The sequence below is a fragment of the Sitophilus oryzae genome, unplaced genomic scaffold (assembly GCF_002938485.1).
Source record: "Sitophilus oryzae breed Bouriz unplaced genomic scaffold, Soryzae_2.0 scaffold_845_pilon_pilon, whole genome shotgun sequence".
NCBI lineage: Eukaryota > Metazoa > Arthropoda > Insecta > Coleoptera > Curculionidae > Sitophilus > Sitophilus oryzae.
The window spans coordinates 1,509,700-1,530,533 of record NW_022147467.1 but is presented as its reverse complement, the minus strand read 5'-3'; the positions used below and the strand labels follow the sequence as shown (position 1 = coordinate 1,530,533).

General features: G+C 34.1%; 1 protein-coding gene across 2 annotated transcripts in view; it reads left to right on the top strand.

Moving 5' to 3' along the window:
• LOC115889719 (otoferlin-like) overlaps window positions 1-20,834 on the top strand; it is a 274,808-nt gene that overhangs the window by 197,144 nt on the left and 56,830 nt on the right. For both annotated transcript variants that reach the window (XM_030909785.1, XM_030909784.1), the window contains 3 exons: window positions 8,622-8,726; window positions 17,985-18,278; window positions 19,766-19,956. In XM_030909785.1, the coding sequence (XP_030765645.1) occupies window positions 8,622-8,726; window positions 17,985-18,278; window positions 19,766-19,956 (590 nt within the window). The remainder of the gene's footprint in view (window positions 1-8,621; window positions 8,727-17,984; window positions 18,279-19,765; window positions 19,957-20,834) is intronic.

Here is a 20,834-nt window from a genome sequence, read left to right as displayed (position 1 = left end):
ATTATTCCTCGTATTTTTGATTACACTAAAACGTTTTTTAAGCCAAAAAAATAAGAAAAAACCAAATGAAAACTTAATCAGCGTTTTTCCCGAACCTAAATCCCAAGAAAATCTAAAGTTTTAGAATAATTTTACATATAATATGACAGCGATCTTTATTTCCTAGCCATCGCTGACGCCTTTTTCCTATGACATTGCATTATTTGCAAATATAATTTTTCGAACATTGATACTTGCAAAATATACACATATAAATTTTGTGAATGCAAATAATAATACATCACTATTAGTAGATATTAAATGTTTTTTGTTAAATTAGATCGATTTTCAAACCCCAAAATTTAAAATATATTTTACATTTTTCCATTATCTTATGTACCTATTCAATAGTTGTATATTGCAAAACATTTGCTGCATTTGTATGGTTCATAGTTTATTTGCCAAAGTATTTATTACTATAAATAGGTATATAATATATTGTATTAATTAACTGTATATTATGTATATTTACATTTACATTTTTAAAATACAAACCAAAAATACGAGGAATAATAATTATGTTTTCCATGTATTCTACAACATATTTATTAATCCTTAGTATCTAACTAGCGTGACGTCATATATCTCGCTCCGAGGCTGTTCTATTAGAGACGGCATTGCGTCAGCATGGCCGCAAGTTGCTAACCTAATAAAATTAACACTAGAAAAGCCCGCGGGAACTGTCAAATTCAAAGCTATTCGTTTCACAGACTATATCTCTAACATTTTTTGAGATAATAAATAAAACATGTGTAAAATTGACAAAAACATGATCTTGAATAAGTCTTGGTAAATTTAAAATTATTATTATACTATAGCCTAATGTAAATGAACCTGATAAACTCAAAACACCCTATCAGAATTGAACTTGAGCATATATCTCATATTTTTTCTAGCCTCAAAAAAAATACCACAAATCGCACGGATCTTAACCAAAATTGGTATAGGGTTTTTTTTTGGGTCGCTGATCATGAATCTAATGTCGGATTTGCAGAATTCAAAATGGCGGATCTAATATGGCCTATGCAAATTTCAAAAAATTGTATTGTATATATAAAAAAAAGTTTTATATGGGAGTTTTTTGGGTCGCTGAACGCGAATTTGGGGTCAACTGGGTCACTACTCACGAGTCTGACGTCGGATTCTCATAATTCGGCGGATTGGCGGATCAAAAAATATGGCCGACTTCAAGAATAGCCTACCCTATGGGTGCGGGTCCAATTCTCAACCTGGTCATGCTCTACGCTATGGCACCACGGAAATGTTTCTCATGTGCTAGGAGAAATTCGCCGTTTCTCTGGTGGCTCGGATTCTACTATAAACTCCAGTCTTAAATCTCCCGTTAAGATGCTTAAATGCAATACAAATTCATCACCGGTTCTCCATAAACGTCTAATGCACCATCGCCGTGAATCACCCTGTATAGACAGACTATAACTAATTATAACTAATTATGTATAATGTTTTCTAAAGTTGACAAAAACCCCATTTAGCTGAAGACCGCCTTAATAACGACGAGAACATGGGTCAAAAGGCCGACAACTTTTTATAAAAAAGTCTTTCATTTCCTGATCCTAAACCTGCAAACGTCATTTCATATATAACATAAGGACGCAAATCTACCACATTATATATATTTTTCAAAAAAATGTCTATATCTCAAGAAATATAATGATAATAAACCACTCTAATATATTTGTCTAGTACAACCTTTCAAATGGTACCGTTTCGGATACGGTGATAAAATGTAGCATCCTTGTATTTGTGAAAACATTTTTGAATTACCTACAAAGAGATCGCCTACGTTCTTTATAAAAAAAATAGAAAAAAAGATTAGTAAAGATATGTTATAAATTTATCCAAAAATATCCTTATGGGTTTTTCGCCACTGCACTGCAAGAAAAATCTACAAAATAAAATAGTTATATTTTGTAAACACTTCTGGCGTTAAACCTAAACGGACGCTGCTTGTCAGAAGTTGTGTTTATAGTAATAAAAATTTGCCTAACAAAGAAAAAAATGCTTAACGTTTCGGAAAGTTTTCTCTTTCCGTCGTCGGAAGTAAAAAAATATAAAGAATCAAGAAAAAAACTATTTAAAATATTTAAATTGAACTATTCGAGAACACTTTACTTTTTAAAACAGATACGTCTACAAGAAATCGTTAACGTTCTGTTAAAATGACATTATATTAAGTTAAACTTCAAAATTAACAATTACTACCTGATAATTACTTAATAAGGTAAAACCAAAAAGCCCAAACTTTCTGTATGATTATTTTTAAATTTTACATATGTTATGTTTATTTATGTAATGTTCTTTAAAATCAAAGAAGCAATTGCCATACATTACTAACATCTACAGATGCATGAGCAATACATTTATTTTTATTAGATTGAATTAAAAAAAGCCTCTTTTATTTTTCTCTTAGAGGCTATCGCTTCTTTCATTATAATTTTGGCGTTATTAAAATTTATTCTGTGTTTTTTTTATTATATTTTTTTTATGTTATAAATTAGCATTACTTCGACTTTAAATTAAAAAACATTAATAATATTGAAATATTAGGAAATATACAAATTAATAAAAAAATTGCGTTAAACCGATTTACTTTAAAATCTTTTGGATAGATGTACCCCTACCCATTATCATCCGGAACGTCTACTTCTTTAGTTTCCACACAAGTTGCATAAAAATTAATATTTTAACTCCACTTCAAATAATATTTAAAATACGGATATAATAGAGACAAAGGGTAAAGCTATCTAGGCATAAAAATTAGATAGTTCATTAATATTTAGTAAAAATTGTATTTTAATTAAATCAAATTTCTAACAAAACGTCATTAATAGCATACGAGAAATAATGGTATTTTCATAACTTCTAACAAGTTTAACCTCGAACATAATTTCATTATGTGTGATATGCAGCGGCTTTTATGGTAACAATTAAAATTTTACAAATTAATTAAATCACGAGCTGGAGCTTATCCAATTTATCACGTCCGTGTATTCCTCGTGCCAAAATTCTATATTTTATTAAGTGACCCTGCTTAATTACCATTTCAATTATCACACGTAGTGTTTGGCAGTGATTTTCTTTATTTATTATATATCTCTCACGTTTCACAGTCGTATATTAATTTTATAAAATAATACAATAAATTTATACATTTAAAAAAACCCTGTAATTTTTACCATGCAGAAACATATTAAGTTTCTGAAATTGTTTCATTTGTGTCCAATTATTTTGTATCATTTATATTTTGAAGCTAAAAGTATATAAATTTATTTTAATAACTATTGATTTAAACTAAATAAACATGTATTTTGTTCTAATACGACAATCTACGTCATATATGACTAAAAATAAAATTTCTATAGATATATAATTATATCGCAGTAATCCAATAATAGAATAAACATTAGCAGCATCGACATTTATAGGAGACAAACAACATTGTTTTGAATGATTTTTAATATATTACAATTAAACTTTTACAAATTAGCAGATTTTGCGAACTCATATTTTGTTACACGAAAATTACTATCACTACCCACTATCAACTTTGTTGGCAGTTATTAAAAAATCAGTTTTTGTTAAAATAAAGATTTTAAGACAGCGTTTAAGGAGCCCCTAGATGCCCCTAGAATATTTCTAACCACAAACGGTTCAATATGTTTGTAACATATCGACTTTTGCCAGTTGGAAACCAAATGGTTTAAAGGCAATTTAAAAATATCGGAACATAAAACCTGTTTGGTACAATTGTGTTATATGGTTCCTCATTACTTTGTTGTCCCTTTACTTTTTGGTTGTCATTGTTAACTGAGTTTACAATTGCGTTCTATTGTACGTTGCTTCCTCCCACTAATTATGCATGCTATCCTCTTTAAGTTTTCGTGGAAAATATCATTGTACCTTTTGAGTTGTCCACCCTGTTTTTTGTTACCGTCTACAAGCTCACCGTAAAGAAGAAGAGATTTTTGTAGGCCGTTTTCTTGCGTCCTGCATACATGACCAGCCCATCTTAAACGGAATTAAGTAATCATACTTCAGCGCTCTCGCAACTAGCTTTTTCAAGGACCGATACGTTTGAGACATGGTGGTACCATTTGATTCTTAACAGTTGTCTAAGGTGTCTCTATTGCAATTTGTTTAATGCGTTCATTATTATTCCTCGGGACACTGCAAGTTTCGTTTTTGTGACCAAGTCATGATTGTACAAATCCCTGCCTTTTAATTTCAACAATGCTCTTGAGGCGCTGCTAATTCTGTGCTGAATTTCAGAGTCGATATTGCCCTTTACACTAATCCAATAGTAATCAATATTCTAGCAACAAAAACATTAATAGGAAACTGTAGCATTTTTTATTTCCTTTAATAAAATTGAATTTAAAAATCTATTTTTATTTAAATTTCTTAGTATTGGCGCCATCTATTTGCTAGATGCCAAAGATACCAAACTCCATTTGTTACAGCTCACTTGTCTCGATATTTAATTTCTATTAGCGCATCTATTCGCCAGATATCAAACTTCATTTATTACACTTGTTCACTTGTCTTGTTTATTAGCGCCATCTATTCGCTATATGCCAAACTTCCTTAATTGCATTTCACTTGTCCGAATCTCACTTCGCTGTGGATTGCGATTTTCTGTTCTAATGATTTCGATCATATGATATCACTTTTTTCTCTCTCATTTTGTCTGTGGTGAAAAGGTTTTGGCTTGGGTTCTGAAACTGAGAAGAAGGTCTTTTTTTCTGAGAATTTGGATCTGAAGAAGACGCGTGTTTCGGCGTCCGACAAATTTTCCAGTGAAAAGCACTCTGAATCCACTTTTCGATTTCCATTGCATGGGTATGCGATTTGGAAATTTGAAAACTTTGTAAAGTATGCAATCCAGAGTATAGATCGTATTTGTTTGGTTTCTTCTTGGAATGATCACCGTAAGTTTATCCGCCATTTTATATAGCCCAATCTAACTAAATTCTATTTCAGTTATTTCCGTTTTTTATTTCGTTTATTTGAGTATTTAATTACTGGTTTGGATCGGCATATGGTTTGAATATATTTATGTAAAGCTGATTTTCAGACCGTAAGTTGTTTTTTTTATTGAGTATCTGTCCTGAGAACTATTTTTTTATTTATAGAGTAACTACCCCATGGTACTCAGTAACTACCACATGGTACTCAGTAATTACCACATGGTATGCAGTAATAGTGCAGTAATTATTGTATGTTTCACCCACTTTCATTTTGTATGGACCTATGTAGACCTTAAGACAGTGTTCCTGACATTACAATCGTTTTTTTTTTGGCTGATATCGAAGACTTCTCCTGCCATAGTCATCTGCATCCACTTCTGTTAGTCTGGAGAATACCTACCTATCTGTTTACATCATAAGAAACTATATACAGATAAGTCTTAAGTTTGATACACAAGGTACGCTTTTATTTTATAATTTTTGAGACAACAGATTTAATAACCTGGTAAATTATCACTATTTATCCCACATATTGTAGTCAAAATTATTTTTTATTTAACGTTATAAGTTATAATTTGATTCGTACAGTACACTCTTACTTAGCTATGATATTTTATATGAAAATTATTAACACGTATTCATTTTAAAGGTTTTTGTACACGACATGTTTCGAAACATCATCGAATTGAGACATACATAAATTTCACCTGTTTTTATATTAAGTAGCTTACTTAGTTCAAAGAATACAGTTACTAAATTCGAATCTATTTAAAATAACTTGCGGTTTTATTGGGATCACTGTGACTAATTGATGATACTTGTGTTCGTTTTCAATAAATGTTTAATGTAGGATAGTTATTTCTGACTTTTATTCCTGATAAACATAATAGACCCTTAATGCTGTTGATTACTTTATTTTAGCTATGTTGTGATATCGTATTTTTCTTTTTGGTTTCTTACTTTACCACTGTCATAAACAAAGTAAGTGGCGCCCTTTTCACTGTCTTTGACCATACCTATTTGAATTCTTAACATCAATATTAAAATCTCTGCAGCCTATATATTATCATTTTTTTTATTTTTTTAACATTAGAAAGTCACTGTGAGTCAGAAGCCTTACCTACGAACCCAGCTTTCCTCTAACCCTGAGCAACAGATTTTTTTTTATTCTATTTGGGTAACGATAGAAAAATCGTCACACATAGAAGAATAAAGTATATGGCGCCCAACGTGGGGCTACGTATATTTCTAGTATAGATTTGCATAAAAGTTTCTGGCAGATTCCATTGTCCGAGGATTCCAAACTAAAAACTGCTTTCAGTATAGTTGGTAGAGGTCAATTTCAATTTAGTAGTTTTTTTTAGTAGTAAATTTTTAGTAGATAATAGTAGTTTTATAGCTTACACTCACCAGTTCCACACAAAATTGTTTTGTACGATTCCCAGGACTTTAAATACTACAATTTAAATTTTACACATTAACATATTTTATGAACTCGATAATTACAGCAGGATTGCTATTATTATCACTATCGACTTTCTTGTCACATTTATCGCAAAAACTTTGTCTTGGTAGTGGCTAGTGATACATAAACAAAAATTTCTACTAACTTAATATAATATTGTGCAATTATATTCACAATATTGTATTATTTATTCTACCAATCAATATTTTTATACAATAACGACTTTTGCCAGTAGGAATCCAAAAAGCATTCAAAGCAATTTAAAAGTGTATAAACATAAGGCCTGTTTAAAATTGTGTTATATTGAATTCGTTGATTTCAATTATTAGTTCTAAGACTATTATTTTTTTTTTCTTTGCCTGCTTATAGGTCAACTTTTTAAATGTTTCAATTAACATCTTCTATACGTTATTTTCAAATTTCAGTCATTCGATTCTGTTTTCTTAATTCTCCATAACGCGGGACATTCACGATATGAATTCAAAAATTCAATAATGAAATCCCTTTATTTCGCTTTGTCAAGATAACTTGCGTACACGTACTGAATTGAACTGTCAAAGATAAACATTGTACAATATTGTCCTTGCATGGGAGGTTCACAGTTTTGCATTGAAACAGCAACCAGGCGTACTCCAATCGTATAATGACCAATACGCGTCTATGAACCTACGCCTTCGTGAGCAGTGGGCCTAATACAATTTTGTGCAATTAATTTCAAACCAGTCAAAGTAAACTCAATATATTCACTAGACGCACAATAATAGTTTGCAATATCCTATATTGCGTAATATAATTGAGCGTCTAGAGGACCCTTCAACAAACAAATTCATAGATTAACAAAAAATAAAGCTCGAAGAATAAAAATTAGTTCCAGTGTCACATACAGTACTGAGAGCTGAGTAATAAATTATTAAAAATATCCAAATTCCGGAAAACATTGTATTTAATAATAATTCCTGAAAAAGAAATAATGGTGTTTAACAGTCTTCTAATTAAATCAGATTTAATAATTGTATATTCATAACTTTTAACAAGTTTAGCCTCGAACATAATTTCATTATTTACGATACGCAACGGTTTTTAAGATAAGTAATAAATAAGTTTTAAAAATAATGCTTTTTGAAAACCGCGTCATATTTTAATTATTCGTTCTAAAGCTTCATTCAGAACCTCGCAATTGTGGTTTCAATTAAACTTTATACTTTTTAGTTTACGATCATTCACAATGTCTAAAAAACGCAGTTAAAATTAATAGAATATCTTAGCAACAGCTTGCGGTAGTCAGTTGTATCCATAGAGAAAGCCAAATATTTGGCTTATAAAACAATAAACTTTTGATTTCTAACCACAATTTCACTTGACGGATGATAATGAAAGATTAAAATGACGTTCGCCGCAAATGTTGAAGTATAATTAGTGGAAAAGTCAAAAGTTTGTTAACATTGTTTATTGAAAATGACTACCACTAATTTAGACGTTCTGAATGCTTACATTGAAATTAAAGGAACAAACTTCTACTCCAATTCAAAGCACTAATTTATTCCATTAATTGCGATGTTCTGAATGAAGCTTAAGACTATTATTTTTTTCTTTGTTTGCTTATGGGTCAACTTCTTTAATTTTTTCAATTGACATCTTATCAGATTTCTATAATTGTATTCTATTTTCTTAATTCTCCATAACATTGGATATTCACGACATAAATTTCAATAATAAAATATCTATCTTAATTTCACTTTGCCATGATAACTTGCATACACGTACTGAAATAATTTAATTAAAATGTCCAAATTCTGAAAAAAAAAATATTGTATTTAGTAATAATTCCAGTAAATAATGTTGGTTAATAGTCTCCTAATTAAATCAGATTTAATAATTGTATTTTCATAACTTTTAACAAGTTTAGCCTCGAACATAATTTAATTATGTACGATACGCAGCGGCTTTTAAGATAACAATTAAAATTTTACGAATTAATCAAAGCACGAGCGGGAGCTTATCCAATTTAACGCTTCCATATATTCCGCATGCCTAAATTCCATATTTACACTCGTATTTTATTAATTGACCCCGCTTAATTACCTTTTCAATTATAACTGGGAGTTTAACCGTGGCCGTTTCGTTTGCAGGCTTTTTGCCGACCTTCGGGCCCTGTTTCGTTCACCTCTATGGCTCGACAAGGGACTACACCCTTATCGACGAACATTCCAGCTTAAACACCGGCTTGGGCGAAGGTAAGACCTTTTGTTTTCGTAATAATCTGAATTTTGAATGAACCTCGCTGACGCTCGAAAAGCGAACGTACAGGGAGACAAAAGTATAGTACATGTGAAGACTTGAAGAAAATTATGTTCTAAGGGTGTATTCCGTTGCTTACCGTGGTTATGGTTTAATTTGTTCCGTTTCTATCGGTTTCCTGAAAGTTTTCTTATTACGGAACACGGTTCATAAAAAATTCGGTTATAACTGTCATCAAACTAACCAGCGCGAGAAGGTTGTTTTTTCTGGTTCGTTTGTCAGTCAATGTCATTTATGTGACAGAAATCAAGCAAATATTGGAAGTTCGAGTGAAATTCTCATTTAATTTCTAAAATTCGTAATAATATTTTGTATTTACATCTAAAAGCAATGGAGGTAAACAGTAAAGGTAAATAAATTTCATTAACTAAATAGAATGACTTTTTAGGACCTATTGCACCTATTGTTTCTTAAAGTCACGAACATTTTAAGAAAACATGAAAAACAAGACTTGTTTTTCATGTTTTCATGACAATGTTTTGTAAGCTATAAAAATATAAATATTGATTAGATTTGTTTATTTATTATTGATCTGTTTTAATATTGGACCTGTAAATCTTCACTTGAGCTGTCTAACGAGTTTAACAGTTTATTAATAAAGTACTTTTCAATATTAAACTCCTTTGAAAACAAGAAGCAAACGTAAAAGCAGAGAATAGGTACATTAAAAATATATAAAAGATAAATTTTATAATAGAGGTATTAAAATTTAGAAAACGTCAACATTTGACGTTTCCAGTATTTTACCAAACCGTTCCGTACCAAACCGATGTTTTTCAGGAACCGCTCTTTACCGTAGTTTACCGATCTGGTTCGCCTGGTCTTTTGCAACGGAATACAGCCTAAGTGTCAAAAAATCGGTATTTCATGTTTTATTTGTAAAATATCCTAAGCTTTGATCTTAAGGTTCCATAACCAACAACATAATATAAACCGCTAACAGAGACACCGTTATCTCGAAGTAATAATTTTGTCACTTAGAACATTATTTACTTCAAGCCTTCGGGTCAACATTCCTTTAGCTGAAATCAGTTATTCAAGAAATATTTGTTTATTTAGTGTTCGGAAGCCTTTTCGAATAGTATGTCACAAAAAAAAATTCTGCGGAAATGCATGCTTTTTGAGTTTTTCAACTTTAGAATAGCTGGAATCAGAACTACTTTCATTTATCTGAAATCAGTTATCTAAGAAATATTTATTTATTTAGTATTTGGAAACCTTTTTGAATAGTAGTAGTCATAAAAAATTTTCTGCGGAAATACATAATTTTCAGCTTTTTTTTTAGAATAGCTGAAATCAGTTAGATGAAAACACGTTTTTGTTGTTCATTCTAGAATTTTTTCTAAACATAGACACGCAAAGAACATCTTATGGTGTACCATTTTCCTTTATTGATAACATTAAGATTTGAAAAGCACTCAGCAATTGGAATTCGTAAACAGGCACATTTTAGCTAAAAAGTGTTGATTGCTTTGGTTAGGTTTGTTTGGTTTGGTTTCGTTTCATTTCAAACTACACTTTTTCAAACATGCCCTTCAAATCCTTCAATTTAATAGCTGCTAGTAAGAAGTTTCACTTTAAGTATGCACACATAGTGCACACCCAGTTTTTTACATAGAATCCATCAACGTAGTCAAAATTTTGTTATGGCTTGTCATTACTTAAATATTACCAAAAATATTGTCAAGAAAAATGGCGCATCCGCCAGAAATTAAAAATGTATTACTGGTTGCCTGCACAACCGCAACGTATCCGCCAGAAATTAAAAGACTTTTTCAGGCGCCATCTTTTAGTCAAGTCGAGAAGTAAGGGAATCAGACAATAGAATTGTCTGGTATGAAGAAGTACGCTTTCCGAGAATTGGGGAAATTTCGAGAAGCAGTCAATAGAGTATATAAGCCGGAGCCATCGACAACGGAGACAGTTTTTGAAATTTGAATATACCGCGTGGAAATTGAAAATCGGACAATTTGGTGAAGGAATCTTAGTTTGTTGTGTGTTATAAGTTAGTAATTGTGTATAAAGTGAGAAAATAAATTCGTTAAGTATTTTATCGTGAGTTTAAATTAGTGGACCCACGGAATCCGTAACAATTGGTGTCGGAAGTGCGATTCAAGAGGATTTTAAGAAGAAATTAAGTGGATTGGAAGATTTTTAGACCGAATTTAAGTATTTCTATGGTTGGTACAAGGGAGCAAGCGAAGAAAATGGAGGAAGTAAGCAAATTATTGGGCGATTTTATGGAGAATATGAGAAGAGAGAAAGAAGAGGAACAAGACCGTCTACAGAAAATACTTATGGAAAATCAAGAAAAAATGTTAGAAAGTTTAGAAGCGCGTCAAAAGAAAGAAAAACAAGAAGAACAGGACCGGCAAGACAAAATTTTCGAAGATTTGAAAATTCAACGACAACAAGACAAACAAGAAGAACAGGACCGGCTTGAGAAAATTCTGGAAGATTTCAAAGTTCAACGAGAGCACGACAAACAAGAAGAACAGGACCGGCTTCAGAAAATTCTTGAAAATCAAGAAATTAGACAAGACGGTTGGAGAAAATTGTTGAAGATTTAGAAGTGCGTCGCCAGAAAGAAAAATTAGAAGATCAAAACCGATTTAAGAAGAACTTTGAAGAACTGAAAAAAAGGCAAGACATCCACCTTCAAGAAGCCGTAGAAGATCTTGAGGAACGCCTTCAGCAGAAAATGGAAAAATTAGAGATGGACCTACAGAAGACCAAGGTACAAGTAAAGACACCTGGCGTTCATGGAACTGCGAACCTCAAGGCCCCGACCTACGATGGACAAACCACCTGGACGATGTACCACCGCCAGTTTGAAGCAGCCGCCGCTGCCAACGGATGGACTGACCAGGAGAAAGCAGCGGCACTTGTCATCGCGCTGCGTGGCCCTGCCCTGGAACTGTTGCAAACTATTCCTGCAGCCCAACAGCAGGAATACCAAACTTTGGTCGCTGCACTGGACAGAAGATATGGCGACCAACATCGACGCCAACTTTACCAGGCACAGATCAAGACACGCCTGCAGAGGTCCGGAGAGAGTCTGCAGGAATTTGAAGCAGACTTACGTCGGCTGGTACACCTAGCGTATCCTGAAGCACCGGAAGGATTTAGGGAGGAACTCGCTGCTCAGTGCTTTATCAGCGGACTGAGGGACAACGAATTACAGAGGGCGCTGCAAATATCCCGATTTTCTACCAGCAGCGAAGCACTGTCAGAGCGCTGGAAATCGAAGCTGCATTTAGCGCCATCCCTAGACCGAAGATAAGATCGGTAACGGTTGAGGAACAGCCCGGAAGTTCTCACATACGTTTGGAGGAGATGTTTAGTAAACTATGTGAGTTACTAGTGAACAAGAGTAGCAACAACACCCAGACAGAGAGCTATAGAAGATCACAGGACATAAGGTGCTTTAGATGTGGCAGGAATGGCCACATCAAACGGGATTGCCGCGTTCAAATGCGATCCCGTTCACCATCCAGAGAACGTAGGCACCAGGAAAACTAAAATCAGTCAATACTAAGGGGCGAGTATTGACTGGGGAGAACAGAGCCCCCAGGATTTTTTCCATTAGGAGTCTGGGAAGAACCGCTGACAGTTTAGTGATCGACGGGAAGGTCAATGGTAGGAGAATCCGAATGACAGTGGACACTGGCGCTATGGTATCGTTGGTGCGGGCTAACTCAGTGCAAGGATTGAAGCTGATGCCTCTGGGAAGAAGAGTGTGTTTACGTACAGTTACGGGGGAAATGGCCGTTGTACGGGGAGAGGCTATCGTCGAACTGAAGTTAGGAAATTTGAAGTTTCAGCATAGCGTCTTAGTGGCAGATATTGAAGATGACTTCATCTTGGGCATGGATGTGATTCGTCAACATGGATTTTCGTTCGATCACCAGAGAAATATCTTAAATATTGGAAATGAAGAGTTCATGTTATCTCCAGACGAGGGACCAGGCAGAATGGATGTAAGATCAGCGGAAACTGTGGTGATACCTGGTAATACCGAGAAAATCGTATTCGGTAAAGTGGAGAAAATCGCTGGGTGCTGTGTTGGACTGGTACAAAGTAGCGACAACAAAAAGATAGGTACTTAGTAGGAAAGTCGTTGGTGAACACTGACAAGAATATACCGATCAGAATTGCGAATGTTTTCCCGAATTGTGTCAAGATTCAAAAAGGTGACAAGATAGCCATCTGCGAACCTGTAAGAAGTGTCACCCGATGTGATGAAGTGTCGTCAGCTGTTACACAAAAGGCATCCCAAGAAACACTAAAACATCTAGAACAGCCATGGGATCACCTAACACCTGAGGAGAAACAGAAGGCCAAGCAGTTCCTGCTAAAAGCATGGCGGTATTTTTTTGAGAAGAACAACAGTGGAAGAACGGATTTTGTGAAGCACCGGATTAATACTGGTCATGCTCAGCCGATTCGACAACGTCCTAGAAGGGTGCCCCTTTCCAAACAACAAGAAATGGAGACAATGGTAGATAAGATGCTAGAAGATGGAGTTATCGAAGAATCATCGAGTCCATGGTCATCTCCTGTTGTTTTGGTGACGAAGAAAGATGGTAGTACACGATTCTGCGTGGACTATCGGAAGCTCAATGACGTCACTAAGAAGGACAGCTACCCACTGCCACGTATAGACGACACGTTAACCACACTGGCAGGTTCGTGCTGGTTCTCCACTCTCGACTTAAAGAGTGGATACTGGCAAGTTGGTCTGGACGAGGAAGACAAAGAAAAGACGGCTTTTTCTACAGGAAACGGACTATACCAATTCAAGGTCATGCCGTTTGGATTATGCAATGCTCCAGCCACTTTCGAACGTCTCATGGAGGTGGTGTTAAGAGGATTAACTTGGAAAACGTGCTTGGTTTACCTCGACGATGTATTGGTTATGGGAAGAACTTTGAGGAGCATTTGCGAAATCTCGAAGAAGTCTTCGGCCGCATACGGAATGCTCACCTGTACTTGAACCCGAAGAAGTGTAGCTTATTCCAGCGACAAGTGGAATTTTTTGGGCCATGTAGTCTCAGCAGACGGAATTTACACTGACCAGAAGAAAATCGCTGCAATCAAGGATTGGCCTAAACCTCGCGACAAACATGAACTTAGAAGTTTTCTGGGTTTATGCACCTATTACAGAAGATTTGTCAAGGGATTTGCCAATATAGCTGCACCCTTACATAGACTTACAGGTGATGAAGTCGGCTACGAATGGAACACCGATTGTGATGTAGCCTTTGGAAGACTTAAGGCGGCTTTATGTTCAAGTCCTATTCTAGCCTACCCGCAACAACAAGGGAGGTATATCCTGGATACCGACGCCAGCAATATCGGCATAGGTGCAGTGCTATCACAAGTGCAAGATGGCGAAGAACGAGTGATAGAATATTACAGTCGAGTTCTATCCAAACCAGAAAGGAATTACTGCGTTACCCGGAAGGAGCTGCTAGCAATTGTGAAGGCAGTTGATCATTTTCATAAATATCTGTACGGCCAAGAATTTTTAATTAGGACAGATCATGCGGCTCTCAAGTGGCTTATGGAGATGAAACAACCTGAAGGTCAAATAGCACGATGGCTCGAGAAGCTCCAACAGTATCACTTTACCATCCAACATCGTGCTGGAAAAATGCATGGTAACGCAGACGGTTTATCCAGAAGACCCTGTCAAACCGATTGTAAGCACTGCTGTAAAACGGAACAACGTGAAGGCACTGTCATGATAAGGAGTTTTAAACTTGGAACCGATGAACAGTGGACGACGACACAATTGAGGAAAGATCAAATGGAAGATCCAGACATCGGAGCAATACTACGGCTCAAGGAAGGTAACGGCGAGAGACCACCGTGGCAGGATATTGCGGACAGAGGGCTCGTTTTCAAAGCTCTCTGGGCTCAGTGGAATTCACTGGTTATTGAGAATGGATTGTTAAAGCGCACATGGGAAAGTGCGGATGGCAGCACAGTAACAACTCAGTTACTGGTACCAAGGAAGAAAGTTACCCAGGTATTGGAAGAAATTCACGGTGGTAAAACTGGAGCCCATCTTGGGGTAAACAAGACCTTGAGCAAGCTGAGAGATCGCTTTTACTGGGTGGATTATTGCGAAGATGTCAAGAAATGGTGTCGACAATGTAAAATTTGTGCAGCCAGCCAAGGACCAAGCACTCGATCTAGGGGAAAAATGAAACAATATAACGTTGGACTGCCATTCGAAAGAATCGCTGTTGACATTGCAGGCCCATTCCCTGAAACGCACAAGGGCAACAAGTACGTTTTAGTGGCGATGGATTATTTCAGTAAATGGCCAGAAGTTTTTGCCATTCCAAACCAAGAAGCATCGACTGTAGCTGAAGTATAGTCAATAATGTCTTCAGTAGATTTGGAATTCCTTTAGAGCTTCACACTGACCAAGGAAGGAACTTCGAGTCAAGACTGTTCCAGAAGATGTGTGATCTGCTTGGTATTCACAAGACTAGGACAACAGCTTTACATCCGCAGTCTGATGGGATGGTCGAGAGATTCAATAAGACCATTGAAGAACATCTCTCGAAAATGGTGGATGAACATCAAAGAGATTGGGATCAGCATATACCACTATTCCTAATGGCATATAGAAGTGCAGTTCACAACACCACCGGACTTTCACCATCGAAGATTTTATTTGGTCGAGAATTACGGTTGCCTTGTGACTTGGTGTTCGGATCACCAGACGACAGCACCACGAACGTAGAGGACTACGCGGATGAACTGAAGGAAAGGTTATTGGGAATTCATAAGGCCGTGAGAAGTAAGATTACGCTAGCCAGTGACCGGATGAAAGCTCGTTACGACCTCAGAGCTAATTCTACGGGATTTCAACAGGACGATATGGTATGGTTATATAACCCACAGCGCAAGAAAGGGAGGTCCCCAAAGTTAACTCCAGCATGGGAAGGTCCTTATACAGTCATCAAGAGGATAAATGATGTTGTGTACCGGATTCAACGCAGCCCTAGAAGTAAGATGAAAGTAGTTCATCTGGATCGATTGAGAGATACCAGACAGGAAACCTTGATCGGGACGATCAAATTTGAGAAGGGGGCAATGTCAAGAAAAATGGCGCATCCGCCCAGAAATTAAAATGTATTACTGGTTGCCTGCACAACCGCAACGTATCCGCCAGAAATTAAAAGACTTTTCAGGCGCCATCTTTTAGTCAAGTCGAGAAGTAAGGGAATCAGACAATAGAATTGTCTGGTATGAAGAAGTACGCTTTCCGAGAATTGGGGAAATTTCGAGAAGCAGTCAATAGAGTATATAAGCCGGAGCCATCGACAACGGAGACAGTTTTTTGAAATTTGAATATACCGCGTGGAAATTGAAAATCGGACAATTTGGTGAAGGAATCTTAGTTTGTTGTGTGTTATAAGTTAGTAATTGTGTATAAAGTGAGAAAATAAATTCGTTAAGTATTTTATCGTGAGTTTAAATTAGTGGACCCACGGAATCCGTAACAATATATATTTTTATCGGCCACCCTCGATATTGTCTAATACACAAAACCAAAATAATTTGCACTTTTTAAGAACTATATCACTTACCTATTACAATATTTTTGAAATTTTTATTTTTGTTTTGTTATTACGAGATACTGTTACAATAAAAAGTTTGTTTACAATACAAAATTTATACCTAACCTTTCCACACAAATTTAAACTGAAATTGGGTCCCTCTGCAAGTATCATCGCGACACGTGTAAGCTGTTGAAAGGAATATCGGGTACATAAAATGCACTGCAGTGCAACGTGCAACCTTAGTAAGAAATAAATTTAAAATATTTCTGATGTTTTCTTACTTTTATTGAGTATATTATTTTACTATTTAAATTGTTTATTATTGTATACTGTATTCAGAGCCATAGTCTTAATAAAATATTGCATTTGTTTAAAAATATTAAATGTATATTTTGAGTTTCTTTAATAATACATAAAAATACTTTTACTGTTACTAACCTAAAGATGAATAAGTGCAAATGTTTTGAGAGCTGGTAGATATCGATGAAAGAGACATATTTTCTCTTTGCCTTTTTTTAAATAAGCCGAACATAACACAGTTATTTTTTACTTTCGATATTTAAAAAGAATAATTTTTGCAAAAATTGAGAACCACTAGATTTTCTCTAGGTTTTTGTTCTAATCTATTTTGCCATACTTTCAAGATAATATGTTTTTTAGCTTAAACTTTTTCAAGTAATACAAAATTTAAAAAAATCGTGTTTCTGGGGTAGAAATACTTTTATAAATGTACTAAATAATATGCATTTATTTAAGACTCATCCTGTATAACAGAAAATGAACAGTAAGAAAGAGAAATATCTCCACAACACCGTTTTTTAATGCGATGCCAATTTTTTAACTTATATGAAGTATAAATATTGATATATGATTTTTTAGGGTTCCGTACCCAAAGGGTAAAAACGGAAACCCTATTACTAAGACTTCGCTGTCCGTCCGTCCGTCCGTCCGTCTGTCGCAAAGGTCTATCTTATGAACCGTTATAGCAAAAACAGTTGAAATTTTTACAGATAATGTATCTATGTTGCCGCTATAAGATCAAATACTAAAAACACAATTAAATAAATTTACCTTTATTATTATTTATATTTATTAATTATTACCTTTTAAGTAAGCATTTTACATAGAATCTTTCAAGTCCTCGGTGGCCGTGTGGTTAAAGCGTTAGGACTTTACGCTGCTATGACGGTGGAGCCGTAATAAGGCAGGTTCGAATCCGAGTCAAGGCGACTTTTTTTTAATCGTTTTTTTTAATTTTTACATATTTTTACATATTTATTTTTACTTTTTACTTATTTATTATTGATTAATACAATTTTTAGTAATCTGTTTCTTCATTTTTTTTTTAAATTACTTATACGCGCATTCAAAATTTCAGCTAAATCGGAAAAAAAGTTTATTTAGTGTCTAATGTTGCATAGATAATGAATGGTACGGAACCCTTCGTACGCGAGTCCGACTCGCACTTGACCAATTTTTTAGATATAAATGCGATTTAATGGGTATCAAATAAAATCAGATTTTCTTGCAAATTAAATATTATTAATATATTGAATTTACCCCCCCCCCCATTTAAACATAAATTATTGAAACATAACCTATACTTCACAGGTGTATCATATAGAGCAAGATTACTCATATCAATTAGAACCGAAATCACTGACAACATCGATCTGTCTCCTGCTGCTGTCGAACTAGAACCGACCGTACCAGTTAACGAAGCTTCCTACGCTAAAAACGAAGAGTTTTTCTTGTTCACCACCATTTTAGATGCGTCGATGATCGATAAAAAACTGGGAGACAAACCTGTTTATTTTGAAGTCAGCATTGGCAATGCTGGAAATGCTATTGACGGACACAACACATCAGCAAAAGAGCATTATGACTCAGATAGCGACGAACTAGGTAATTATATTATCATTGTATCAATTTAATTTTCATTATGGTGTTCAGTAGGTTAACTTATTTATACAGGGGGATTCACGTCTATGGTATGTTAGACGTTTATGCTGAACCGGTGATTGGATTTTTTTTTTAATTTTGGTTTCTCTACATAAAGGCACCTGCTCCATCTATCTAAATTATTTTCAGATTTTACTAAAAGCAGTAGCATCTTTGTTATTTTAAATATATACGATATATTATCACATTTTTGGGACTACTTTTATATCTCATAATTTTTGTATTAACCTACAGGGTGCTTCTCAAAAGTGGCTCACCCCTATAACTCACCCCCTATAACTTTTTTATTTTTTCAGATAAATAAACGACATTTGGTATGTTACTATATGACATAAATTAGGATTGATTGGTGTATTTAATTGTTTTTAGTCACTTCCGGTTTCACCGGAAATGACTACAGCTTTTGATTTTTAACTGGCACCCTCGGTATTTTTTTACTTTATTCGATAGAAAATGACATTCTGACTAGAATGACATATCATATGTCAACTTTTGACATTCTCGCTGAATAAAAAATTGTATAATTCTTCATCAAGGAGCCTTGAAAAAATAGATTGGATTGTCTAATGTCTTGTGTCTTGTCCTGGCCAGTTAGAAAATACTTAAATCGTATTTTTAATCATATCTCAAATTTTTCAAATGGAACAAGGGTGGCTCATTAACATATTTGGCAAAAGCATTTTTTTACGAATAATTTGATACCACACACTTGGTATTTCAAGTCAAATTTTCGTTACGAACCGCAAATTATAATTTCAAATAAACCATATGCGAAAATGTCAAAGGTTGACATATGATATGTCATTTTATTCAGAGTGACATTTTCTATTGAATAAAGTAAAAAAATACCGGGGTGCCATTTAAAAATCAAAAGTTGTAGTCATTTCCGGTGAAACCGGAAGTGACCGAAAACAGTTGAATACGTCAATTAATCCTAATTTATGTCATATACTAACATACCAAATCTCGTTTTTTTACATATATATATAGGGATACCTTTCATTAACAGTTTTTCAAATAAAGCATGAAACATGTGTAAAATCGAAAAAACATTATCTTGAGTAAGCATTCGTTAAATCATAAATTCAGCATATTGAAAAATGAAATTTGGTTTATAAATCAAGGAAAGTCAACATATTCGATCTGTCGAAATCAACTAATTGGGTATGAATTGTTAAATTCAAGTCTACGTATGTTATTTAAAAAATCGAAAAACCAATCACAAATTGCTTTTCAACAAAATATCATGTTCCTATTAGTGAACTTAATTGAAACATTTTTAGTTAATGGAAATAGTTTCCAGAAATGTGATTATATACCGGGTGTTCTATTTAATATGACTGAATAGGACCATGATTGAAAGTATAAATAAACAAAAAATGGTAATGAAGATTAATTTTTAAGGAAGTATGTTTTATTTGTTGATATAGAAACAGTAACTTCGGAGACCGCTTCCTGGCAAAGTACCACTACACCAAGTAAGCCAATGACTCATGACAAAATTTACTACTTTCTGCCGTATTGGGATAATAAACCTTGTATGCATATCAGATCCATTTGGCCAGATTACAGAAGAAGAATGTACAATTCTAATATCATAGGAAGAATATCAGAAAAACTGGTAAGATCTTTTTTATTTCTATTTAGATATACAATAAGTTAAAGCTTTAAAATGATAGCAACAAATTGTAGTCGATCTTATGCTCAATTTATTTTATGTAAAATGTACAAATACTAACGACACAAATCTTTATATTTGTGCTGAATATAAGCTGCGCCTGATGTTTGCATTTTATATCTATATATTTTCGTTTCAATGGATATAGAAAATCGTAGGTGTACACGATGTAAACCACAATTTTATGGAAACATTTCTATATCGTCTATTTTTTTCTTATTTGGAATTTTAAACACAATACAGACTGAATATTTCCATATTTATATGTATCACAATAATATGTTTATGATACAATATGAACTAACTATTTCCATAATTATCTCTAAAAACAAAATTTCAAATAAACAAAGTCGTGACATAATTTAGACAAAGAGTTGTATTTATATAACCTATATTTTAAACAATAACATTTGGTTTACAATAATTATTGTTTTTTTTTTTAATTTTAGTATGTTAGTTGAGCAAGAGCCGCAGAATATGTATAGTGTGTCTCATTTTCGCTGTCCTTGCTAAATATTGCTGAAAACTGCTTTAATACTGAAAATAAATGAGTGCGCAAACATTGACTTTCGATCCCGTAATCAAATTTGTCATAGCATTCTTCGTTTATGAGATGCAGGGTGAAATTGAAAATATTGCCTTTTGGGACCTCTACCGGCATCTTAGTTATCTTTCAACATATCGAGCATCTAAAAACTGGTACCTTTATAGTATTTTATATAAAATCCAGAGGCGAAGTAAGATTTTTATTATGACTTATTATTTAACTAATTCCCCATATTATTAACTGTATTTTGATGAATGTTAGGCATTAAATTGTC